The 27,854-nt window shown below is 50.3% G+C and overlaps 1 protein-coding gene across 1 annotated transcript; it reads right to left on the bottom strand.

Moving 5' to 3' along the window:
* Positions 1–11,037: 11,037 nt before the first annotated feature.
* LOC121852110 (acyl-CoA dehydrogenase family member 10-like) lies at positions 11,038–25,863 on the bottom strand. Its single transcript, XM_042346210.1, is given in 14 exon segments — positions 11,038–11,412; positions 11,834–12,015; positions 12,202–12,375; positions 13,012–13,157; positions 14,934–15,084; positions 15,806–15,987; positions 17,241–17,309; positions 19,794–19,935; positions 20,796–20,943; positions 21,388–21,546; positions 21,890–21,927; positions 21,930–22,029; positions 23,108–23,304; positions 25,779–25,863. Coding segments are annotated over 14 exon segments (2,148 nt in total).
* Between the last annotated feature and the right edge of the window lie 1,991 nt (positions 25,864–27,854).

Genomic DNA, 27,854 nt, shown 5'->3' with positions numbered 1-27,854 from the left:
ATAGTGGGGGAGTTGATAGTAGAGACAATGGGACGAAGAGGTGTATCTTCTTTATGTATCTTTGGCAAGCCGTACAATCTTGGTGGCCTGGCTGCAGAAGGTTTCAACGAGAACTGTTTGGTCTGATCAATTAATGCGGTTGAAGCAGAAATGATTTGTTGGTTTTAGGACGAGGCTGTTGGTGGGGTCTCTTTTTATTTTTGTATAGCTGCCATCGTTGAGTAGTTCTTGAATTTTGTTGTTGTATTCTATTTTGTCCATGATGACAGTGGCATTGCCTTTGTCGGCTGAGAGGATGACAATGTCATCCCTCTTTTTTAATTGAGCTAATTCAAAACGCTCATCTTTGCTGATGTTGCTAGCTGGCATCTTAGCGTTTTTGAGGGTTGCAGAGATTTCAGATCTTGCTACGTCTGCAGCGATGTGACTCAAGCCCTTGAGAGCTACATCTACTAAGTTGTGAGGGGCTGTAGCAAGTGCGTGTATGTGTACCTATGAATGCGCGCGCGGGGGAGAGCGGTAGTGCAGTGGTTAGCGCGCTGCGCTATGAACCCGGCGACCCGAGTTTGATTCCCGCTCACGGCCACCTAGGCCTCGGCAAGGTAAGGTAATTTACCCTTTTTACCGGGTAAAAGGGTAAAGGTTAAAGATGTCGACATACCAAGGGGTAAGGTAAAGGGCAGGGTAAAGGTAGCTCAGAAGAATTACCCGGTAGGGTAAAGGAAGCGCAAAGTATTACCCGGTAAATACATTACCTTGTTTACCGCTAAAATCTCCGTGGCGCATTTAAAAAGTAATTTTTAAACAAACTTTATTAAAAACACGCTTTTATTAAATGTACGAGTAATTAAAGAATCCACGACTCCAGGAAGTGGCCCTGAAGCTTGCCATAACGTAAGGGGCCGTGGTAATTTACAGGCAACGTGAGTTGAGCGTGGACAATTAGACCCAAGCCGAAACATAACATATAGAAAATAATGTTTAAAAATATATAAATGTTTAATGATAGAATATGGTATTGCCATCAGTATGACCTAAGAATACCAAGTTTGCAGTCGATACCACATTAGGAAGTGGGTAAAAATTGAGTTACTAGATTTGAGGATACAACAACAATAATGACGACAACAACAACAACAGAGTGATTTAAAAGAAAGCGTGTAAAAATGGAATAATCGAGAGTATTCTATATGAATAAAGCGCTCTACCTGGCATTTACCGTTATAAACCTTGTTCATGTGCAGTAGTACCCCAGTAATTACCCTGTAATCGGTAATTTGTATGGGGTAAGGGTAAAAGGTAGGGTAAAGGTAAGCTCGTTGCTTTTAACCTTTTACCTTACCTGCTAATGGGTAAAAGGTAGGGTAGAGTGATTGTATTGTGGTAAGGTAAAAGGTAGGGTAAAGGTAGGCTCGTTGTTTTTACCTTTTAACTTTTACCTTACCTGGCCGAGGCCTACAGCCACCACCGGTGACGATTATTTGAACCGGTCCTGGGCCTCCCCTAGGTCGACTCGGCCTCAAACGAGTAACTGGTGTGTGTGAACATCGCCACTGGGGAGACAAAGGCGGCCGGGCGTGGTGAATCCAAGTCTCGGGCGAAGCCGGGTATTAAAGCTAGTCTTCCAATAATGTAATGTAAAAGTTACATTTTATTATTTTTCTTTTAATATAGTTAATTTAGCAGTCATTTGCGACCATTAAAGGGCTTGTCTGTTACCCAAAGATGAATAATGAAACCCGATTTGTTCATATCTCAGAACTTAATATCTAATTGTACATATGACCAGTCTTATAAAATATGTAATGGTTCAATAAAAAAAGGGAAGCATTATTAAACACATAAATAAGAAGAAATATTGTAAATACTCTATAATACGTAAATAAGTAACATGAAAAGAAAAAGTATAATGGTATTTTTCACTTACCTTGATTCCTGATGCTGGCTTGCTTGTAGGAGGATCGCTCCACCAAACAAAATAGTTCCGCGGTTCAGTTAGTAAGAACAGCCGAACGTCCGCAAGGCAGTTGGTTACAAATTATATCTTACGAGCGGTAAGTACCCGGCGTTGCGCGGGCGAAAAAGACAGACGCACACATCGACCTACACACACAGACATTGACCCACACACACAAAGACATCGACTTATACACACACACATATGGACTCACAGACATCGACTTTAGATACACACACATGGAGTTACACGCACAAATCGACGTACACACATACAGCGACTCACACACATACGTTGATTCTCACACACACTGACCTAAGCACACATATGCACTTACACACACACACATATCGACTTACACACACACACATGGACTCACACACACACATACATAGACACACACATATTGGCCTACACACACATACACATATGGACTCACACACACAGACTTGGACTTTAGATAAACACACATGGAGTTACACACACATATCGACTCACACACACACATTGACTTATACACACACATGGAATTAAACACACATATGGACTAACACACACATACGGACTCACTCACACATACACATCGACGTACACACACACATCGACTGACACAGACACACACACAGTGACTTACACACTCACATGGAGCCATGCACACACATCGACTAACACACACACATCGACTAACACACACACATCGACTAACACACACACAGCGACTGACACACACATGGACTGACACGCACACTTGGACTTACACACACACATCGACGTCGCCCGGGCAAAAAAGACACACAGACATGGACTTAAACGGGCATACACATATGGACTAAAACACACACATCGACTCACACACACACATCGACTTACACAGCAATCCCCGATGATGCCACAGCTAGAGCAATTTTCTCTCTCTGGTGAGCCTGAGCGAGGAGCAGTTTGAAAACAAAGGTCTTTTTAGTACTGGCCGGTGCATCAAGGAAAAAAAAACTCGATTTGTAGTCTCAATATCTTCCAGTATTTTCGTGTAGGCTTCTCTTTGTGCATCCATCAGCTTTGGTTAATTTTCCAAAATAAATTTAAGTAGCTGTAAAGCATAATAGCATATTTCACATAGGATCTCTTGAGCAAGGGCATGCAGGTTAGCCCTGTAGGGTGTTGGTAGTCCATAGACGTGAGGTAGATCCAGCAATGGAGTGCAGTTTGTCCTGACGGAGGATGAGGGCCTGTTTGAAAATGACATCAGAAAAGTTGACGAGGTTTGGATTTTGTCATTGAGCTCCATGGAGGATGTCCTCACTCATGCCCTCTTTGTATTTTTTCCAGAGTCCCATGGGGTTAGATGGGCAGCAAACCTGAAGATTTATGCAAAAGAGCAATGTCAGTTGGAAAAGGACTGACCAACAAAGTTTCTGTCATAGCTTTATGAAGATGGTGATCATGCGCAATAATTGCAAGCTTCCCTGTATGTTTGACAGACAACTCGTTCTACTGTTTATAAGTCTTGGAAAGATTTGTGCCCTTTGGCAACATGGAGAAGCATTGGGAGAAAGTAGCACTGCTGATTTTTGGGATGAACTGTGTAGACTCGTCCTAAGGCATTAGATTCACCGTCAGCAGCACGTCGCTTCCATTTTTTTAGCAGTCCATGTATAATAGGAGGGAACTTAATGGTAGAGCAGGTTGGCAACAAATGGGTCACTTGGGCAACAAACAAAGAATGCCATAAGAGTGGTATGTTGTGGAGCCAGGGCCTGTTGTTGGGCATTTCCTTTGGTGACGTAGATGCATTGACCATTTTGGAGGTGAAGTGCCAAATGGACGACTGTGGGGGGAACAGTCATGGATGGGGAAGCCACGAATTCAGCAAATGGATTGTTGCTTATGTATGTTGCTTGGAAAAAATGTTGAGCTCATGCACACTTTGCCCTCTGTTTTGTAAGACAAAAACAGCCATGTCAAAGCCTTTGTTGATGTATTAGCAAACATATTTGATTTTTTTTAGAATAGCAGAATTTCACATTAAAGTGGGCCTGGAAGATCTTGCACAGGAGAGGGCAGTAGTTAGTGGCAGGTGTGAGCATTGTTTGAAATCCACCATGCTCAGTATTTGTGACGATATAGAGGATAGCTATCATGGGCCGACTGAGTGTCAAGTAGTTCCGTGGATACTTCTTGGCAACCTGTGGTCTTGTATACATTGTGCATTCGGATAGAACTGGCCACATGGGCCATGGACCATTTGGTTGCAGACCGCATATAAAAAGGGCAGGGTCTTGATGGGGGTGAGGTAGCTCAGCACTGATAAATGTGTGAATGTGACTTGCATGAATTGTTTCCCTCATCCATAGTGAAATGTGAGCATGAGGAAAACGACGTTTTTACAACCAAATGGTGTGCAAGTTACTGCTTGTTTATCCAAAGGCGCTTCCTTCGTTGGTCGTAATATGCATCACGAGTTCATAAACTTTGAGTTTTAAGACCCTCGCTAATATGTCATGTCTGTCTGGTGGCTTTTGGTTTGGATAAAGGTAAACCTGGATCTCCTTTAATTTGGGATTGCAAGTGAAGGTGATGAAGAGATGGGGCGTGGCATATTGGCTGATGTACGTCATGGCATCCTGAGTCTTCTCATGCACGTATCTTGGTGGAGCTGTGAAGGATGAAGGCAAAATAACTAATCAGCCCACATTGTGACCGTTTGCATCTCCTCCGGCATTGATGGCATCCCAGAGATGAGCATACTGTTCACACGCAGGCGGTTTTGATTCAATTGAATGTAGAGAAGGCACTCATTCTCAATGTTGGCATACTCATCGACAACATACTGGTGAAAGAAGTTGGCGCACCATAATGTGGTTTCCTCCTCTGTCCATGATCACGAAGGAATAGAAGTTTGATTAGAGGAGACAGTTTTGTGAGGATGTCTTTGTCCTGCAGCTTAGCAATAGGAGGAATCTTGACGTGGTACCCATCTTGGCATTGCGACAGGAAAATGTGTTATTGTAGGGCATCGTATGCTCTGTTAGTGTCAGGAAATCGTGCAATGTTTTTTTCTTGGTTTGGAAGAACAATGTCTCTCTCACAATGTTCCTCACCCACCGTAAAAAAGCAAGGTCAACACTATTTGGGGCATTGAACCTCCCTGTGTGCTCCCCGCTTTGGTGGAAAGTAAAGGTGCGGTATGGCAAAATATAAATGGGTGATGTTCCCACGAATGTAACAAAATGATAGACAAAATGCCATGGGCTGTAGCTAAGAAAGTCCAAAGAATTTAGCAGTATAACATATTAATCAGCATCGCAGTATTATGTATCAGTAAATAGCATGATATGAGCAATCGAAACAATAGAAATGCATTGAAGAAATAAGCTGAAATAAGTGTACATTAAAGAGCAGCAGTACGCACAGGTAAGTTGAGAAGCAGGCTACAATCTATATTATAGACTGCCAGTACGCCGACTCAATGACATAAGCATTTCTACAGTCAACATAAAAAGCTGGGAATAAGGTCGGCAGCTGAAAAAGCAGGAAACAGTTGACATGAAAGGCTGACAGCACACTGTGTGAGGTAAAGAAGCAGGCAACAGATTATAGACTGGCATACACTCATAATGGGCAAAAGGTAAATTAGCAGTGTAGGTAATAGAGTGCCAGTGCACTGACGTTAATGAGCAGGCAGCAGCCAACAGCACAGACTGGCAGTACACCGTCGCAGCGTCATAAAAACACACCTAAAAAAGAAAATATTTAGCAACCTACTAGTGAAATATTAGTTTTCTGCACACAAACATTATTAGTGTAATATCTGCCAACTTATTAGTTTCATAATAGTAAACAATGAACCAGAGTTATTATCTGCACACAAAATTATTATTGTAATATCCGTCAACTTATTTGTTTCATAATAGGAAACAATGAACCTGAGTTCTTAGCGAACGATTCAATAAAATTGTACTTTACATCGCCGTGGAGAGGCCGAGTCCCGTTCAGAGCCCGCGGCCTTTCCTAGATTGCCCAGCCGGAGGAGGTGACACATTGCCAGGCTGGGGGCTGGGCCGCTACCCCCCTCCCCCACCAACCCCCCGCCTGAGCTACAATAATACTAAGCACTATAATATTAGTATCTACCGACCCTATAGTAGTAAGTGCACACATTGGGGTGGGGGGGGGATATGACACTTTGATGAATTTGCATTATGAACGCGAAGGAGAAATCCCCCCACCCTCCACCGATGACGGGTGTGTTGCCAGGGGCATCCCTGTGCAGCATGAGTGGAGCAGGGAAATAAATAAATGTAAATCGCATAAAAACGCTATTTTAACTAATTTAAAGGTGACAGACGTGGAAAAGGAATAGCCTATGCCATGTACGGGGCTTATGGCGTGGTACCCGGCTAATTTTTTTTTACAATAGTATTTACCGGCTCAATAATAGTAACGACTAACTGTATAGTAGTATCTGCTGACTCTATAGTAGTATCCACTGACTATATTAGTAACTACTAACTATAGCAGTATCTACTCACTCTATAGTAGTATCTAATGACTCTAGTAGCTACTGAGTGTAGTAGTATCTGACTGTCAGAATTAATTTGTAATCCGCCGTATACCTGCTGTGTTTGTGTGCAAGTAGTACTGTGAGTGATGCGGCTCTCGAACTGTTTTGGTCAAAGACAACAATTAAGTACCTCGTCTTATTCTTTGACAGGTTGCCGGACCACTGGGAACGCACGCCTTCTCCACCTGCAACGGGTGAGTGTGAAGGAGTCTGAGCGGGTTGAGTGACTTGTGGGTGGAGTGTGAGTTGGTTTTGTGTGACTGTGAGTTTGGTGAGTGTTGTGGATGGACGTGTCAGCTGGTGGATGTGTGTCAGCTGGTGGATGTGTCAGCTGGTGCATCTGCCAAGTCTATTCTGTGACCCCCTGCCAGCGGGCCTTCAACACTTCACGTGGCCGCAGAGTGCACCTAGCCTGGCACGAGCACTACTTTGTGTTTGATGAACATCGGTTGGTGTTGTGTGGGGAGCGGTTTGCGCTCCGTGCTTCGAACTCGACCACCCGGATTCGGATTCCTGCTCACGGCCACCAAATACCAGTGACGATGATCTGAACCGGTCATGGCCCTCCTATAGGTCGACTCGGCCTCAAATGCGTACGGGTGTATAAGCATCGCCACTAGGAAGACCAAAGGCGTGGTTGCTCGCTATCAGCACCTGCCCCTGCAGTCTTTAATAAAAATAAAAGGTCTATACGGGTGATCCATGTCTTTGAATATTAGCAAACCCAAGGCTCATTGTCTCTGTCCTGTGACCTGCCAGCGAGCCTTCGACATACTTCACATGCCTTCAAGACACACCTAGCCTGGCACAAGCGGTGTGGTGACATCACTGCCACTTAGTTAAGATGAGCTGTCAGCAGTGGTGTGGGGGCTGACGCCCACCTCCCAGCTCCCCGTGAGCGGGCAGGACGCGACGTCCACCCCCTCCACTCCCCCTCCTCCTCGGCCACTTCTCGCCGGCCCCCACCGATCGGGTGATTGGCCCCCCGCACCAGCGCCCTCTCTGAGGGACATGGCGAAGTGGCTGGCTCACCACCGCCCGGAGTTATCCCACACACTCCCCACGTACACCACCACTGTGGAGGTGACTGTGTTCACACGCGTGCCCGTGCAGGCGCACGTTGCCCCCCACGGCTAGCGCTAAAAATAGCCACATGTATATGCACGCTCCCCTCTCCCCTCCTCGTGGCTAAGCTCGAATCCGCGTGCCCGCAATCCTAAGGTAACTGAAAAGAAACGGCGGCTGTATGAATATGCACACCTACCCTCTGGTGGATAAGCCTTAATTCACTGTGCAAACAGATGCTACACGAAAATAAGATGACCTGCTATTTTACTGTGTAAACGTGCTGCGTAAAGCACGGAGCAGTCGAGGTTGTAGTGATGGTAATCTATGATAAAACGGCAGGGAGTGGGATTTAGCACACCCCGACCCCCACCTTAATCACTCACGCGGCACAGCATGTGCGTTTTCTACACACGAAAACCCGCGTAAACAATGACGGTCGTATAGATGGTAATGGATGCGCACCTCGCACACCAACCCCGCGCTGACACCCTGCAGCCCCGCGCTTGCTCTCTCACGCACCCCGCCCCGCATGCAGTTGCTCCACTAAAAAATCAGACACCATGCCGAAGTTCACCCACACACACAGAAATCACACTACACCGATCTTCTGAACTGAAGTTTATTAAGGTAAATATTCTGCGAGCAGCGCCTAGCCTATCCCTATTCAATCCCTGGGTGTACCCTCACTCTACTTCTCACCTCGCAGACGCACTCACGGTGTCGCACAGACACGGTGGGAGTCGGAGGGATGAGTCGTAGCAGCACTCGCCAGCGTCTCTCGGACGCTGCGAGTGGCTGGGAGTCGGACCGGGCAGCTGAACGGTTGGAGGAGAACTGCTTAACGTTTTTCCGCCCCCTCCTTTTATCCCTCGGAATCCAAAGATCCAGGGTCACATGGTGTTATCCTGCGCGGTCAATCGGGCGCCTACCTTTCGATTTTAAACTGATGCCCCGCCCCTACCTGGAGCGTTGCTTTCCCATTACGCCTCGATCCATTGTCTATGCACCCATCCTCCCCACCCCGGACTCAACTGGTTTGATCGGGGTGGCCGTCCACGGAATACACATCTGCAGTGGGTTCAGGAATTTCCCTCCCACCTCCTCTTTTGCGCTGCTCGTGGAGTGTTTGCCCTCCAAGCCCTATCTCCCTGTGCCGTGAGCGTCTCATTGTGGTTAGCCCGGTGAGCTTTGTCACGCCCATACAATTTGAAGAAAATTCACGGAGGCCACAATGCAATTTGGCCTGGGGGGGTCGGCCAATCTCCTGGCACTGGGAAACCGTGGGACATCTCCGCTAGGGGCCCCTCGGGTAAAAACCCATGGTACCAGGTGAACCCATCACGAGACCATACGTGGGTGCGTGTGTGGGGGTGTGCGTGCGTTCGTGTGGAGGGGTGCGAGGGGATGGTGGCGCCGGTGGAGTTGCTCCGTTGCTGTGGCACCACCCCCTCGACCTTCATAGGCGCTACTCGCTAACAGCACTTGCTCCTACAGTCTGTTAAGGCTATATGGGGCATCTTTGTTTTGTTGTTTGCAGTTGAATGTGGATGGGTGAGTGGGTGACTCAGTGCGTGGGTACGTGATGAAGTATGGCTAAATAACCCCTACGACTGACACAACGTGGGGCAGGTGGGGGTGGCTCTACCAGTCGTGGATTGACAACAGTGCTGCTCATGTAGACACGCGCTCCTGTATTGTTTAAGTTACGAGTCAGAGATCATGACTAATGCAGTTTGTTTTATTTGCTTATAATGGAGATCTGTTCCGATTGAATGTTAAACGCATTTCATGTTGTTGGACTTGCATTGTAATAACGGTAATCGTATATGCAACTACAATTTCTAACTTTTTTTTCCAACGGTTTTACTTAACTTGATTCCTCTGTTTGTCGTGGTCAAATCTTGTAATAAAAATTTCGTCCACTTCCCGTTGTCCAATAAATTCCACATTTTGCACACGTACTCAGATCCGGTGATAATGCATGTCTGTATCGGCATCAATTAATCAATTAATTCGCTACTTTAAAGAATTTACATTTGTATGGATGCCTTATTATTTATTTATATTTGTGTAGGTCAAAAACTCTGCGGTCCCTAAACTGTGGAATCGGCTCGCACAAAAAGCAGGCGCCCCGTGTCTCCCCAGAACTCCACACGCGCGCGTTCGCTCACCAAACGTCCACCACTTGCGGCCAATCAGAACGTATCTGTCGCCGGCCTCCACGATAGATGCCTCGATGTTGGTGGCATCAGAGGAGGCCACCTACAAAAAGGGAGAGTGATTGCGGGAGTGGGGGGGTGATGGGGTTAGGGTTAGGGTTCATGTGCGCTGCTGCCCGTGTGCACGGTGCTCTGTCCACTTGTGTCTCGTCTCTAGGTTGGTGCTTAGGGAGCTCTCTGATACTTGTGTGTGGCGCGATAGCAAGAAATACACCACAACGATGACGATGACCACGACGACGGAGGTTTGGGGTGTAGACGCGTGTCGCGAGTGCGTGCGCCACATGCCTGAGGCCCCGTCATGGCGAAGCAGGATCAGATTTTGCGGTCGAGCAGCGGCACCAGCCAGCGTCGGCGCTGCTGGTCCGTGCCGTAGCGCACGAGCAACTCCATGTTCCCTGTGTCCGGGGCGAAACAGTTGAACGCCTGCGCGGAGAATGACGGCAAGAAACGCAACGTCGCATTGATGATTTCGAACTCGGAACTCTGCACCACCGCCGTGCAGTGTTAGCTATCTCGCTCAAAGAGAGAGAGGGGTGGGAAGGCAGGAACAGGTTCCAGAGCCCGGCCCCACGCACCTCCGTCTGAGCCACGCGGGGGGTAGTTGCGGGCCGAGTTCAGTCTCTCATTTGATTTCAAACTGTGCAAAATTGGCACAGCTGGCAGACACTGAGACATCGCCCGTGCGTGGCATGGAGAAGCATGGTCAAATAATTGCCGTGCCCTACACGGTGTTAGTTGTGTCAGTGGCAGCAGCGGAGGTGGTGTTAGCGACATTGCTGGCATTGTTGTCGTGGAGATGGTGGTGGATGTGGTTTCAGTGAAGGCAGTGGTAGCGGTGGAAGCAGTGGCGGTAGTGGTAGCAGTGGTAGCGGTGGCAGCGGTTATCAGTAGTGGCGGTGGCAGAGCTGGGCAGTGGTGGTGTTATCATTTGTTATGGTAGCGGCAGTGGTGGTATCGATGGTAGGGGTGGTAGTGGTGGCAGCAATGAGTGGTGGTGATGGTTACGGTGGTGAAGATAGTGGCAGTGGCAGTGACGGTGGAAGGGACAATTGTGATATCGGCAGTGGTGTCAATCGTGACGGTGGTGATAGTGGCGGTAATAGTGGCAGTGGCAACAATGGCAGTATCAGCGGTGGTGACGGTGACGTGGTGGTATCAGTGGTGACAGTGGTGATGCCCATGGTGACAGTGGTGGCGGCATCGTAGCAGTCTTATTGGTGGCGGCGGTATCAGTCGTGGCGGTGATGATGACAGTGGCATCGGCGGCGGGCAGTGGCGACGACGGTGATGTGGCGGTATCGGCCGAGGCAGTTGTGCCGGTGCGGGATGAGTCGGGTTCCAACCTTGAGTTGCTCCAGCGGCGGGTGCGGCTCCCAACGCCGCAGCTCCGCCTCCGCGGGGATCACGCGCTCACCCACAAATGCTCGCACGGCCTCCACCGTCGCGTGGGCCGGCGGGGCCAGCTCCGCCTCTCGCACCAGCATTCCGCCACCGCCACCTCTACCGCCGTCACCACGCCCGCTCGCCGCGGCTGGCTCGCCCGCGCTAGTAGCGAAGAAGCGGCGGTCATGCTGCGGGCAGTTGGGTGCTTGCGCGCGGTGGACCTTTTTGGGGGGCAATCAACCACACAGGAGTGATCGATTTAGATCGGTACTTGAGCTCGAGATATAATTGGGGACCCCTGTTTGAGAGAATCAGTTATTTGCAGTCTTCGTATCTTAACGACGTATGATACCATTAGATTTAGGCGAATGAAACAAACCGAGAGAGAAAAGATGAGCGTGGAGCCAACGGTACATGCCAGGCAAACTGAGAGCGAAAAGATGATAATGGAGCCAGCGGGACATATCAGGACGAAATGACAGATACGGAGCTAGATGGAAAAAAATACACGGAAAAAAAATTATCGATTTATTGAATGGAATCGTGATAACGATTTTTCGGATCGCTGGAAAGGCGAATCGTTCGGCATCTAATCCACGGCTACGCTGAACCGACACGCACAAAACAAGGAGGTTGACTCACAGAAGTGCTGCGGCAGCTGGTGCTGTAGGGCCGGCCGGATTGCCCTGCCGCGCCACCGCCGAGTGGCTTGGGCTGCTCCTTGAAGATGTGGAATCCTTCCCGTGCGGCTAAACCCCAACCCTTGTCAGCCATCAACTCCACAAACTGGCCAGCCTCCTCGGCATGCGCCGAGCACGCCTGACCTGCATCGCCATCATCGTCACACCGCCGTTACACACCGCCCTCACACCGCCACTTTCACACCGCCACCGTCACACCGCCATTACACGAGGTATGAGTCCATCTCGACGGCGCATTTGGCCTACTTTTCCACGCCGGCCAGACGCCTACCAACAAGTGGTGGCAACGGCCGAGTGTGGGGCGCACACCTAAGAGCGCCCGCTTGTAGATGCCCTGCAGGATGGCGGCGACACGGAAGAATGAGAAGGCCAAGTAGAAGTGCCAGTCTTTGATGAGTGGGCGGCCAGAGGCAGCGCAGTATGCCTTCATCATCTCCTCGTCGCTTGGGATGCCCAGCGCCATGAGGTCGCGGTCCTTCAGCCCTGCGGAAGGCGGCGTCGGAGAGAGTTGAGGCGCAGCACCACGCGCATGCAGACGAGGAGGGGGGGGGGAGTGCGGGTGGCGATTTTACAGGCGTCACGCGGGAACATTCTCCTGAGGCCGGAGCACAAAAAAACGCGAGACGACGAGGCGTTGCGTTGCCCGATGTGCCGGTCACGCCGAGCGTTCAAACGTGTCGTTTGCTTTAGTTGAATGAATCCAACTGATAGTCGGCAGCGATCGACTATTTCAAGATTCGGTCAGCCCAGAACTACGCGTGTCTCTGTGTATGCATGTGCATTCGTGGGGAGCGCTCGTGCGGTGGTGAGCGCGCTGCGCTATGAACCAAGCCTGTGATTCGTGTGCGATTCCCCTCGCAATCAATTAACAGAGGAGAATATTGAACCCATCCTAGGATTTCGCTATGTTGACCCAGCTTACATGAGTATCTAGTGTTGTGTGTTAACATCAGGAAAAGGTGGCCGGCCGTGCCGTTTGCCACCCACCCTCTCGCCTGCCGTACCATGCCGGCCTTCACACGTAGATGCCCGCTAACAGCACTAGCTCCATCATTCTGTTGAAGGCTTATAGAAGGGGTATCTTTGCGCATGCGTGTGCGTGTCATTGTGTGCGCAGACCAGGCAGTATGGGAAAATTTTGAGGCAGATGGTGAGCCATGCAGCTGTGGGAGAGGTCGGAGAGCGGGTCGCCCAGCGTCGACATCTCCCAGTCGAGCACGGCTCGCACCTCCAACCGCTCCGCGTCGAACACCAGGTTGTCCAGCCTGGCGAATCGTCAGTCGTGCGTGTATGTGCATGCGCGAAAGTTCAGTCCCTGGAGAATCTCCCAGCAGCACGCGGGGCGAAACGTCGGACGTCACGGTCAACATACCACTGGCAACCATCGTTTTCCTACGACTGTGCTGTCACCGAAACTCATAATCGACAAACAAAATGATGTTTATTCGGCTTTTGTCATTCGTGCAAATTGAATTTCACAACCGTTGGGGAATCACAAATGAAGGTGGAAGGCTGCCATGCGGTGAGCCAGCCCAAATAATTGCTCCGCAGTTCCATCTGTATCAATTGCCTTTTCAGACAGTTAAGTGTTTATACATATGCGGGAAACCACAGAACCAGGAGAAAACTCACACATGCGAGGGGGGCAACACTGTGCCATACAGAAGGGACAGATGATAGCAGGCCACACTTTGCTGTACTGCATTCTGCTGGTGAGCCAGAGTATTGCACCTCGATGCAAGCGGGAAGAGGGTCAACATTGTCATTTGTGCGGTGATCCACCAACCGTTGCTGCCCATACAGTGCTGGATTAGAGGCATGCACCACCACGGGCCATGCGTTCATCCTAACCCCACTTTGACTGCTGCGAAGTTAACCGCCTCGCCTGGTATGCATGAGGTCGTGGGTTCGATCCCGACCCTGATGCCTGCTGTATATTTGAAGTTTGCATGTGCTCCCTGTGGTTGTGTAGTGCCGTAGATGGGCCAAGCTTACTGGCAGTGGTAGACGAGGTCCATCTGCAAGGGTATCCCGATCCGACAGGCAAGGGGCTCCCGCACCAGCCCAAGAGGGGAGGGGCTGCTAGGGGCTCCGGACCCCAGACAGCTAATCCCCTCGGCGCCACCAACGGGGGGGGGGGGGGGGGCTGCGGGGATCTACGATCCCACGCAACGCCACCCCTCGATGGGGACCCCAGGCAACTAATCCCCTGGGCGCCACCAACGGGGGGCTGCGGAGGATCTACGATCCCACGCAACACCACCCCTCGATGGGCAAATGGGCATAAAAGCGGACCTCCCCAGCCGATCGGGACCAGTTGCAGCTGAAGACCCAAGACCAGCCAGCTTAGGACCCTGGACCCCCTCGCCCCGCTTGTCCTTGTAAGGGCCGGGACGCTGTGCGGGCCAGTGGTGGGACTCTGGGACTCCCGGCTCTACGCCCTTGTAAGGGCGAGGTCCAAGGAAGCCAGAGGCTAGACCTGCACCTTGGCTGGGTCGGGTCAGGTAGCCTCCCCTAGGGTAATTGTAGGCGGAGGACCCGAGAGCGTAGCCAGTGTCAGGCACGCTAGAAGTAGGCTGTGTCCCTAGGCTGTAACAGTGTATCAGGACTGTTGGAGTGGTGTATTGTAATAAAGAAGTTGCATCTACAAAGTATCTCCGGAACCCAATACAGTTGCATTGATTTTTATCCGTGTCCTCTGGTTTTTCCCTGCACATTTAGAAACATGCGTTTAGAGTATTCGGCTTCTATAAATTTCCACATGATAAGCCATCATTGTTGAGCTATCACTTGTGGCCGGATCACTTCTGGAAAAGAGCTGTATAGCTCAGTGGGCATTATCTGGTAAAAATCCCTCATCCCACTGCAGATCACAATGGAGAAGAAAGTGTTTGGCACAGTGGACCGTTTTGTAACGATAAGCAACAAAAGCATCAAGTTGCATCCAAGAGCATAAGCCGCCCCACCAAAAGTGGGGAGCACGTGTAGAGGGAGCTCGCTTTGAAATCCCTAACCACCCGCCACCCCACCGCGGGGCTCACCTGAAGTCACCGTGCACCACGCGGTTGGCCTCCTCTCGGGGCAGGTGAGCCGGCAGCCACTCCATGAGCAGCTCCATGGAGGGCAGGTATTTGGTCTCGCTCGCTCGGTACTCCTTTGTCCACTTCTGCACGTGCCGCCTCACGTATCCTCCTGCCAGAGATGCGTTTTTGTTTGCCGGTTGGCTACTTATTCATAATAGAGGTGGTCGGGTTCGATCGCGTAAATATAAATGTGCTGTTAAACCCGCCACCACCCGACACAGCACACCGGTGTGTTGGAGAGTAAACCCACAACATTTACCATTCGAGTACGATGTTTCGCCAGTTTCACAACTCTGGCTATCGCCTGATGAGGCTGGTTGTAATTACCGGCGAAACGTCATACTCTCCTTCCTCATCTGTGGATAATATTGATTGCGAAAGCCTACTACGTGTTAAACTGGCTACTTATTGTAGTACGTGTAAGGCCTGTTTTTTTTCTCGAATCTCACTGCTGGACGAGAGCGTCAGTGATTGCGTGAATAAATGTGACGGCACTTATGCACGCAAGAAAGGCCTCACTGAGCCTCGAAAACTCGCGGGGTGGGTGGGGGGGGGCCCTGCTATACATTCGGCAGGCCACGCCTTGACAACAAATAATGAGAATTAACCGCGGCGTGGAGATAGATGGCAGCAACGAGACAAAATCACAGAGCTCGGAGAAGAACAACCGAGTAAGGGAAGGAATGTGATACGATGACCGAGGCCTTTGCCCATGAAATGGGATGCTACAGGCTGACAAACAACAACAACGACATCCATACATTGGGATGTCCGACCAAACTCTCCAGGGACGACTTGCAATGGGAGGAGTGGCAACGCCGGGAACCCACCGGTTTTGCCGAAGTCGGTGAGCCCCACGGAGCTGGGATCCACCTGGTGGATTTGGCTGAGCACGGAGGTGACCCCGGAATACACCTTGTGGCGCTGCTCTGGAGACAGATCCGGCAACGACAGGTCTTTGAAGATGCGCCCCTCGGTGTACTCCATCAGGAAGAAGGGCGTCCCCAGCACGCTGCGAGAACAGGGCAGCAACGGCGGACGGCAACGTTCGTCGACGACGTTTGGACAGCAACAGACCGAGCCCGATACCCACGCATTGGCTTCGGAGAAGCCATTCAATGGCATCTGGTGAAGCGAATGAAACTAAAACCATTTTCTATTTCACCAGGTAAGTCCCACTGAGCTGTACAGCTCTTTTCTCAGAAGCGACCTGGCCACAAATGATAGCCCAACGAAGTGGCTTATCACGTTGAAATTTATAGCAGCCCAATACTTTACACGCATGTTCATTCTAAATGTGGAGGGAAAAGCTGGAGGACTCAGAGAAAAATCCACGCGACCACTGGAAGATCATGCAAACTCCAAATATACAGGTGTCAGGGTTGGGATGTAACCCACGACATCCTGCATAACAAGGTGAGAGAGTTAACATTTCACCACCGCGGCGCTCCATTCGTCACCGTGAACAGATTGCGTGTGCACATTCCTGCAATTGCACGTGGGGGCAACGACCTGTGATAGGGCTCCAATTGCTAGGCCACCACTCCCCAGACAACAACAGTCACCGATCACTCGCCAACACCGGTGACGATTATCTGAACTGATCCTGGGCCTGGCCTCGGTCGACTCAGCCTCAAATGAGGACCTGGTGCAGTGCGTAAAGATTGGCAATGGGGAGACAAAGGTGGCCAGGCGGGGTGCTGGCCACCCACCCCCCTTGTGTGCCATGCCGACCATTCATAGGCGCTGCTCGCTAACAACACTTGCCCCAACAGTCTGTGACAGGCTATACGGGCGGATCTTTGTCTTTGTGTAGACCAACGCGTGAGTGTCAGTGTTTCTTTCCCACGTTGGTTGCTCTTGCGTCTTGGTGTCTGAAGGACGACGATTGCCTATCGAGACTCGAGTTGTCTGCGAAGTTGTCTTCAAGTCTCGATCCTTTAGCGACGTTTGTGTCTCAAACTGAGAAGTGCTGCGTCCAACCAGCTGAGCGCCGGCACGGGCCCTCCGTGGCGCTATCCTCACAGCTTGATTTGTAACAGTTCACATGTCACAATCAGGCACCGTGATTCGAATGAAGATTCTGTCATTTGTCGTCGTCTCGTGCATGACGCGTCCCAATGTCCAACGTACCAATGCGCCTGCAGCAAATTTTAAATCGGTGCACGCTACCCGCCTTGCAGGTTAAGTGTGTGCGGGCGAGTATAGTATGGTGTGTGTGTGTGCGCGCATACGAAGGTGTTGGCACGTGGGATCTTGACTCACCTGGAGTCCTCGCACAGGGAGAGAACTTGTGGTATGGGGACTCCTGCCGCTCCCAGAGCTTTCATCACCCTGCACGGAGCACAGACGCACACAACAGAGACAAAAGATCTCCAGTGTAGCCTACACAGACGATTGCAGTAAGTGCTGATAAAGGTACTCGGGGTGATGGCAGTGTGGCCCACATTATGCCGGGCTGCATTTGTCGCCCCAGCGCTGATGTTTAAATACCCCACACAAAGGAACTCATTTAACCTACGGGAGGGACCAAGACAAGTCCATATATCACTCGACATTGATGTTAGTCGTGGGGCGGTAATTGAACTCGGGTTAATACAATCACGATGCCACCACTCCATGCCTTTAAAGAATGTACCAAGAAATAACTGAAACGCATCCATCCGCCACACCTCCATCAGCTGACCAACTCCGAAACAATTATCCACCGAGCAAGTGCAACATAAATGCATTCATGCGGCATTAATACCATTATTAATGTGAATACAGGGACCAGGATAGCAGCCACTGCTCCCCCATCTTGCCATCCACACTTGAATTGGTGTACCATGGTGGCAAGATGTTAGCTACAGTGAGGGAAAAAAAGTATTTGATCCCCTGCTGATTTTGTACGTTTGCCCACTGACAAAGAAATGATCAGTCTATAATTTTAATGGTAGGTGTATTTGAACAGTGAGAGACAGAATAACAACAAAAATCCAGAAAAACGCATGTCAAAAATGTTATAAATTGAATTGCATTTTAATGAGGAAATAAGTATTTGACCCCTCTGCAAAACATGACTTAGTACTTGGTGGCAAAACCCTTGTTGGCAATCACAGAGGTCAGACGTTTCTTGTAGTTGGCCACAAGGTTTGCACACATCTCAGGAGGGATTTTGTCCCACTCCTCTTTGCAGATCTTCTCCAAGTCATTAAGGTTTCGAGGCTGACGTTTGGCAACTCGAACCTTCAGCTCCCTCCACAGATTTTCTATGGGATTAAGGTCTGGAGACTGGCTAGGCCACTCCAGGACCTTAATGTGCTTCTTCTTGAGCCACTCCTTTGTTGCCTTGGCCGTGTGTTTTGGGTCATTGTCATGCTGGAATACCCATCCACGACCCATTTTCAATGCCCTGGCTGAGGGAAGGAGGTTCTCACCCAAGGTTTGACGGTACATGGCCCCGTCCATCGTCCCTTTGATGCGGTGAAGTTGTCCTGTCCCCTTAGCAGAAAAACACCCCCAAAGCATAATGTTTCCACCTCCATGTTTGACGGTGGGGATGGTGTTCTTGGGGTCATAGGCAGCATTCCTCCTCCTCCAAACACGGCGAGTTGAGTTGATGCCAAAGAGCTCCATTTTGGTCTCATCTGACCACAACACTTTCACCCAGTTGTCCTCTGAATCATTCAGATGTTCATTGGCAAACTTCAGACGGGCATGTATATGTGCTTTCTTGAGCAGGGGGACCTTGCGGGCGCTGCAGGATTTCAGTCCTTCACGGCGTAGTGTGTTACCAACTGTTTTCTTGGTGACTATGGTCCCAGCTGCCTTGAGATCATTGACAAGATCCTCCCGTGTAGTTCTGGGCTGATTCCTCACCGTTCTCATGATCATTGCAACTCCACGAGGTGAGATCTTGCATGGAGCCCCAGGCCGAGGGAGATTGACAGTTCTTTTGTGTTTCTTCCATTTGCGAATAATCGCACCAACTGTTGTCACCTTCTCACCAAGCTGCTTGGCGATGGTCTTGTAGCCCATTCCAGCCTTGTGTAGGTCTACAATCTTGTCCCTGACATCCTTGGAGAGCTCTTTGGTCTTGGCCATGGTGGAGAGTTTGGAATCTGATTGATTGATTGCTTCTGTGAACAGGTGTCTTTTATACAGGTAACAAGCTGAGATTAGGAGCACTCCCTTTAAGAGTGTGCTCCTAATCTCAGCTCGTTACCTGTATAAAAGACACCTGGGAGCCAGAAATCTTTTGATTGAGAGGGGGTCAAATACTTATTTCCCTCATTAAAATGCAAATCAATTTATAACATTTTTGACATGCGTTTTTCTGGATTTTGTTGTTGTTATTATGTCTCTCACTGTTCAAATAAACCTACCATTAAAATTATAGACTGATCATTTCTTTGTCAGTGGGCAAACGTACAAAATCAGCAGGGGATCAAATACTTTTTCCCTCACTGTCACTCTCCTGGCATACAGGAGATTGTGGTTTCGATGCCGACCCTGACAGCCGTATATTTGGAGATTGCGTGGATTTTTCTCCGGGTCCTCCGTTTTTTCCTTGCACATTTAGAATCAACGTGCGTTTATGATTATTTGGTTACTATAAATTTAAACGTGGTAAGCCACTTCATTTAGCTACCATCACATGTGGTGGCTGGGTCGCTTCTCAAAAAGAGCTAATTAGCTCAGTGGGACTTACCTGTAAAATGAAATAAAAATTGCTTAGTTTAGCAGCAGTAGTTTGCATTTTTTCCCGACGTGAATAATAACTTTTCTCGGATCGTTCCAGAATCCGGACCTCCACATGGCACCGATTAGCTGCACCTGTACTCCCTTTCCACGGCGTGTGCCAATGGCAGCAGCTTTCCCGGCGGCTTCATGCGCAGGACGAGCTTGCGGTCGCCGCACTCCACGTAGTATGTTGGGTTGGACTGGCCGTGCCGGAACTGACGCACGAGTAGGGTGTCTGTTGAGGTGCAACACACATCATCGACTCGACACAGACCATAGACTCAGCACTGCCCATACACTTAAAACTGCCCAAACACTCAGCACTGCCCAGACTCAGCACTGCCCATAGACTCACACTACCCCTGTAAATTAAGGCCCCCTCCTTAACCTCCTTATCGTTCCTCTCTCAGAGCCTCACCTCTTCTCCATTGCCCATTCTCGTCCTCCTTCCTCCCTATCGTCCCTCCACTTCTTCCCGTCCCTCCCCTGCACTTTCGTGACCCCAACGTGCCCACTGTTATGGTCACTCATTCAGAACATCAGAATCATACTCTTTGGTTCTTTCGGTAAAGTCACGTAGGTAGAAAATAAAATAAATCGTGGCGTTTCGGCGCAACACAAGCGTCCATCATCAGGTGGGAAAGCATGGTCTGCTGCTGAGGCAGACTGTTTTAAAAGGATCGAAATTGGTGTAGCTCAAGGGTCATAAAGAAGTGAGCTACACCCATGTGGCCCTGACGTAATGTGAAGGTGATACCTGGAAGGAGATGATTGGCCCTGCTGGTTTTAGTCACCTAAAACTGCCCATAGACTCAGTAACAACATGACGTGGATGTAGCGTCTCAAGCCGTCGCTGTGCAGAAAGAGCGCGACGCATGCACGCATGGGAGAAAACCACTGGAAATAGGGAGATATTGGACATGTAACAGATTATTTTAACAAAGGAACAGCCAACCCTGTAAAAACCCCAAACATGAGCTCTGTGCATGAGGACGCGTTGCGACCTGTTGAACATTACGAGCGTCGGACGTGCCAATAAAACAAAATGAAAGCGTAAGCATCATTTGTATACGGTATTATTATTTTCCCGCTCACCTGCGTGCAGCCCCAGTGCCGTGTGCAGGTAGGCAGCCAGCGCCCGCTCGTCAATCTCCAGGCCGGCGCGCACGGCGCCGGTGTCGTGGGACAGCGAGAAGCCCAGCAGGGACTCCAACTCTGCCAGTGCCACCTTGAGGTCCCCCACCTGCAAGGGAGACAAAATCCTCCCAATTGGTATCATTCGGAGAGCGCACGCATTCTCATCAGATCTAAACTAAACCATCGGAACAATTTATATTTTACCAGGTAAGGCCCACTGAGACATATAACTCTTTTTCACCCCATTCAGTGACGTGCTCTACCCCAGGCCGACTTGCTTTTCTCAGCGGTCAAAGTGATGTCTCCAACCTGTGCCTTTGTTCCCCGAACGCACATTGCTCCTCCTTCCGTGTCTCAATGTTACACCCGACGTGTGTTCCACCACGCCTCGTTTGCCGCGCTTATCAGGCGTAGCCCTTCCGACGCTGGCCGTGACACGGCACAACCCGAGGCCACCATCGGAGAGCCGCACGCACGACTGGGAACGCCTACGCGGCGTCATCTGATGTCGTCGTTCTTGGCATGCAGTGGCCGTGGGGGAGGATCACACCTTGATGGTGCGAAGGCCCAGGGCCCGAGCCGGTGCCAGGTTTTCTCCGAGGTCGTCGAGAAAGACGGCGGCGCTTGGAGGAACCCCGAGCTCTTCCAGGCAGAGCGAGTAGATCCTGGGGTCCGGCTTCTTCATCCCGACCACGCACGACTCCACCACCTACCCCACGATGAGACCAAATGCCAAGTGGCCATATCTTAAATTGTCACACTGCTGTTGAAAATAATCTACGCCTTGGGATCCTGCTGGCTGCTGGCTGGGCTCCTGTCCAGGTCGTTCAACAGAAAAGCACTATGGAGCGCTCTGCCCATTGAACGCACCTCTCTTTACTGTTGCATCTGCACAATCTCGTTTGTTTTGATTACGAGCATAAAGTAAAACAAATCCATGCATTTTTGCATTTGTGTCAAACACAAGCCAGTAGGGCAGACGACTTTAGGAGGAGCCGAACGAATACATCTGCAATAACCGGCAGCGGCATGTTGGGAGGCGCCGCGCTGACCACGTCGAAGAGGGTGCGGTCCAGCGGCAGGAAGTGGCGCCGCCGCGGACGTAGAAGTTGTTGGTGAGCAGCGCCGTCTTGACACCGCGCTCGCGCACTCCCCTCAGCGCCGCGAGCGCGCCAGGCACCGGCGTGGCGAGCTGCCCACCAGGTGTGCCACGAAGCCACCCACGCTCACCGCACGCCCCGCCTGCTCCCCCGCGGTTAACACACAAATGACAACGGCTTTCAATTCATCGGCGTCGGCCGCGGTCAAATCCACCTCAGGCCATGCGAGGGGGAAAAGGCAGCCACGCCATCAGCCGGCCCCAACGATTTTCCAAGCTCTGCCACCCTCCAGGTACTCAGGCATTTATTCGCTAGTTAATGAGTGTTTACACGTGGGCGGAAACAGCAGCACATGGAGAAGACGCCACTGCGAGGGGAAACACTCTGGTACCATACGGACGGAACAGGTGGAGTCCACATTTATGCTCTACTGCATTCTACTGGTGAGCCAGGGTAGCACACATCCTCGACGCCCACGGGAAGGGAGTATCACAACATTTGTGCGATCGACCAACCCTCGTGCCTGGATTACAGGCCACGTGCATAGCCACACAGCCCTATGGCTGTGTTGGTTATGCAAGTGTGTTGTTATTGTGTCGGTGTGTTTGTAACCACTACTATTATCGTGTTATTATCATTTGGGGTTACGTTACCACTGTCACAGCCTTACAGCTGCTGTTGTTGTGCATGTGCATCCTGTGTTCTCGATTCACTGCTGGATGAGGGCCTACCACCACCGCCCGGACCAAAAATCTCATTTAGATGGGTTTTGTATTATCCGTGTTTTCATTTCGTCTGCTCCACTCTTGCCCCCATCACTCCGGCTAATCAAGAATTGCCCGCCGGCTGGCTAAGCGGTATGGCGAGCCGCTCGCAATCGAAAGGAGTGCAAATAAAATCCTGCTTGGGGGTTGACTCGGGCTCTCATCCATGCTGCTGGGGTTGATTAAAACGAGCACCACAGCGTGGGCAAGTTAACGGCGGTTGTCCTTTAGGGGAAGACTCGCCTCCCGTCATAGGGATGGGGAGTTTCCACCGCTCGCTCAGAGCTGCAGAGAAGAACTGAGCACAACACCTTGGTGCTCATTTCGAGCAGCAAATCACGTGACTTTGAATCGCAGGTTGACTGTACGACCGGCGTCCGTGGACGGCGATCGCGCTCGGCGCTACGTACGATTTGGAGCAGTCGGCGCCGAAGAGCTCGTCAAATCTCTCAGGCGACATCTCCCCACGCTGGTAGCGGCACCACGCGTTCGCCTCCCCGCCGTCACGCAGCACGCGCAGCACCGTGCCACCCGGCAGCCCACAGGCAGCCTCCCACTCTACGCACCACACGCACCTCCGGTTAGCACGGCTGGCTACGTATGCTGCGAAAGAAGTTCAACACGCATATATGCACACGCATGCACCACGACAGCAGTGATAGTGACAACGGCCGCTGTTGACCACTAAGTGGTGGTGACGTCACCACCTGGAGCTTATGCCATGCTAGGTTCACTTTTTTGCTGTCATGTGAAGTGTCGAAGGCTCGCTGCTGACAGGAGGTCACGGGACAGAGCCAGGTGCCATGTGTTGATGGACGGAGATAACTGATAGATGCAACACCTGTGCTCCCTATTGCGCCAACTTGCTGCATTTTAGCCGCCCGGTGCTCAGCTCATTGTTCCGAGCGTGACTCCTCTGCCCTCGTGTGTTGCTAGAGGGCAACTACCTCCAACTGCCCAGTAGCGTCCTTCACGAGCCTCCTCAACAGAGGCCGATCTTGACAACGCTGGTACCAGTTATCTGCAAGGCCCATGCCGTGCCCATTTAGCCCCCTCTATCGGGCTAAACAGAAGCTGCTTGGACATGCGGTGGCTGGGCATGCAGACTACATGACTCAGCCAATGTACCCTCATCTGCCGGAAGCTCATTGATGGGACTATCCCCTATTTCAAAGATCTGCGAGCTCCTCACACAAATCAAGCATGGTTAAAACCAGGATGGATCGTAGGCAGACCAGCCGGAATGTTTTAAACCAGCGCAGACACACACACAACATACACGACCCCTGTGTAGCATTAAGGATTGATGGAGCAAACACTGCTAGTGGGCACCTATTAAAGGTTGTCACGGCACACAAGGGGGGGGGGAGTGTGGCGAGCACCACAGTTTGGCTGCCTTTGTCTCCCCAATTCGGCAGGTGTTTTGCTCCACGGCAGGAGTGTGGTTGTGTGTACACAGGAATTTCCTGTTTTGAGGTTGAGTTTGGTCACGTGACCAGGAAGTTACGATTTGACAGTCTTTCAGCCACGAGCCTGGCGTCCGCCCTTAAACAGAGTTCAAAATGGTGGCACACATCGTGTCCCAGTGAAGACAGCTGTAACTGTACATTGTGGGACTTTAAGAAGCATTGTCTGTAAGTTCTTTCATGTTCTTATAATACTGAATCCCTGCAGTCACGAAAGCTTTAAATCGAAACTGGGAATGCTGTTATAATGTTAGAATGACCGGTATAATGCTGTAAATGGCTTTATAATGCTGTTAAATTGTTATTATAAATAAAAGGCCTAGTTAACAACGAAGCCTGCAACTTGCCTTATTGTGAATGTTACTTGTAATTGAATAAGTCGAGTCAAACTTGTACCCAAGTAACTATATTACGATCTTGAGAGCAAGGATGACGAAATGTCTCACTAACAGTTCAGTGTTATATGTGTAGTGCTTGAGATATGCGTCACGCGCTGGGTCGGTATGTGCGCACACAGTGGACAGTGAGGGCGAATGAGGACACAGGGCGCTGATTGGCTGGCCGTTGTTGTTGTCCAAATTAAGGTGACGTGATGGTTAAGGGGGCCGCAGGTGGCCGGGGGTAATTAAGGATGCAGGGCATTGATTGGACGAGAGGGGCTGTTCATAATCAACGTTTTTGGGTTTGTTGTCAGAAATTGGCGCCAGTGTGTCTGGAAAAACAACGCCACGTGACACCGGGGCTGGGGGCGAGTGGCGTCGCGAGGGATGACCTAATTAATTAGGGGTAATTGGTTCGGGATAAATTGAGGGGTTGTGGAGTGAGACGGGGAGTTTGTGCCTGGGAGGAGAGACAGACAGATGGAGTGACGGAGCAGAAGAGTGAGTACAGCGTAGGGTAGCAGTGGAGAGAGTGAGTATAGTGTAGGGTAGCAGCGGAGTAGCGCAAGCATCAGAGAGACACGACGGAGTGTAGGAAGCGGCTGGAGTGTGGAAGGAGAACGGGGTTAGTTACGACAGAATGGGACGGCGGAGCTGATAAAGAGGAGCCGAGCTGGAGAGAAAGAGAGAGCGGAGAAGAGAGTCGACGGAGGAGCAGAGGGGAGCAAGCGAGGCCAGCGGAGCGCAGCGAGCGAGTGGAGGAACATTGAGCGGTGTTGACGGAGAGTTGTGGGTCGGTGTGAACAGAGGAACATTGAGCGGTGTTGGCGGGAGAGATGTGGAACTATATACGTGGAATAAAGTAACGAGGAAAGACAAGAAGCTGTCGTGTCGGTTCGAGCACTACATATGTAGTGCTGTACATTTGGGATGCAGTGTGATGATTACATGATGTGCCTTTATTTAACACAACAGCTTATTCCCTTGTATAGCTGTTCAATACTAATGTAGGTGCCTGGTCCATCCAGGATCTATTGTTGAGTTTCAGCTTATTTAAGACAATGTTATGATGTTGTAGTGTTCATTAATTCTATTGATATTTCCAATTATTAACAGATGCTGTATCTGTGCTGTTTTTTCAATCAGTTTTACCTCGTTATATTCATTAAATACGTTTGGAGTCGGATGTTAACCCTGGCTCTGAAGGTTTATTGGATGCAAGGTTATCTACTCGGATAGCGGTACAATGCAGCGCACAGCGAGGCTGAGATAGAGACCCAGGCCCAGTTCAGATATTCGTTACTGATGTTGGCCATGATTGTGCCGGGTTCAGAGCGCGATGCGCTAACCAGTAGGCGACCATCCCCACGACGTTTGGTGGTTATACGATGTCAAAACTTTCTGACAGCATGTGTATTATAAGTGTTATAGTTTGTGAAGATGCAACAATGACTTATGGTAGACTCGTGCCGAGCAAACTTCAGTTGAAGAACTTTAAGCAAATACATCAAAGAAACAAAAACAACACGACAAAAATGTGAAATACAATTACTAAGTTATGGGAAACCGACATTGTGATGATCATCACATCGTGACATTCAATATCATATCATATAAAACGGTATCACAGCAAGCCCACCTTGCAATGCACATGGACAGCTTCCTTTGGCTAGTCTTAAGCTGGGCATCGGAATTGTCGAGGTGGACGTGATGCAAGATGCTTCGAGTTTCGGAGGCGTTTAACCCTTTCTTGTTCCAATGACGTATGTGTAAGTACGTGGACATCACCAGTTTTTATTCCAGTTCAGTTCGGAACTTTATCGGTACCGAGGCTCCCACAAGGCCATTCGGGAGGACATGTGGTACGGTTTGGCGCCAGCCATGTCGCTACAGTTCTCTGCGGTGAGTAAAATGTCTTTAAAAACAACGGCGCTATGCCTCTCTAAATAAAATTCACGCTGAATCGCTTGCGCGTTCCGAAATTCGGCGGTGAGTGGGTCGACCCACCCTGCAACTTGCAGTCATCTCGGAACGCGAAAGGGTTAAGTGCCCCAAAAATACCAGCGACCCTTGTCCTGCCGGGCCCCTCGGTCAGGATGAGGTTCCTCACCGCGCCTTCCGTAACGACGCGACGCGGCGCAGGCGTGCACCTTGTATGGGCGGGTACGGCGACGGCAGGATCACTCCTCCCATGTCGAAAATGACGGCTCTCACGTCGCTGGCGCCGTGGCTCCATCGTGGCCTCTCGAGTCGCGTGGCGCACGGTGGCAGTGGCGGCAATGGCAGCAGCGAGCGCAGGCGGGGACTCCGCCAGAGGCTCAGAGAGTTCCAGCCGAACATCCTGATCAGTGGGGGTGGAGGTAACAAAGAGCCCAATTGGTCCCCCGCTTGACATAAGCGGACATAATTTACAAAGTGGATTTGCGTATGTGTACTTGTATGGTACAGTTTTTTTGTCAAGCAACTGCTGGATGACGTTCACTACATGTGGGTCGTTGGGGAGGGGGGGGTGTTATTTAACCGGTATGTTTCACAGTTGGCCAGTACAGTTTGGTGAATGCGGGGGAGGCGTAGACGCCGGAGTAGAGGGCAACAGACGTCTCTGCATTGGCCCTCTTCTGACAAACGTAGCCCTGCAGCAGACTGCAACACCTGTTTTACGAGCGGCTATCACCCATTCAAGCATTGTCCAGGCTCACCTCTGCTGAGCTTACGAGATCAGGCGCATTCCGGATGATTCGAACACATAGGCTGTGGAGTTATAGCATGCCTAAACGTAGAATTTCAATATACAATACAGTGGGCATATTTATTGTATATAAAGGGTGCTTCAAAAAAGATGTTAACACTTCTCAGAATTTGCAACAATACCACAAGAAATGTGCCTCCGGGCTCTGGAGACCACCTGGAAAAGACTCCCAGGCATGTGTTGACAATGATGGTGAACAAGTCGAGACTCTTTCACTTTTTGAAGCTATTAACATACATTTAGATTTGAAGCTTTCGTGACTGCAAGTCATGTAGGTAAAAAATAAAAGAAAAGAAATGAAAACAACTAAATTAAATCACAATGTTTTTCGGAGGCAACATAAGCTTCTATCTTCAGGTAGAACCGTTACAGCCAAAGTCGCTGTAGTAAGTGAAGCGAGCTAATAGAGAGACGTGACTATATAGGGTAAGAGGGGGGTGGAGGAGCGAAGGTGGGGGAAGCATCGGGGGGGGGATGCTCGTCTAAAGGTAAGCCGATTGATAACATCTATTCATTATGCAGGAGAGGGGGGTATTGGGGTACCGTGAACAAAGGGGG

The sequence above is a fragment of the Callorhinchus milii genome, unplaced genomic scaffold (assembly GCF_018977255.1).
Source record: "Callorhinchus milii isolate IMCB2004 unplaced genomic scaffold, IMCB_Cmil_1.0 Scaffold436, whole genome shotgun sequence".
NCBI classification, from domain to species: Eukaryota; Metazoa; Chordata; class Chondrichthyes; order Chimaeriformes; family Callorhinchidae; genus Callorhinchus; species Callorhinchus milii.
Note: the sequence above shows the minus strand (reverse complement) of the source record. Positions and strands in the feature narration are given on the sequence as shown.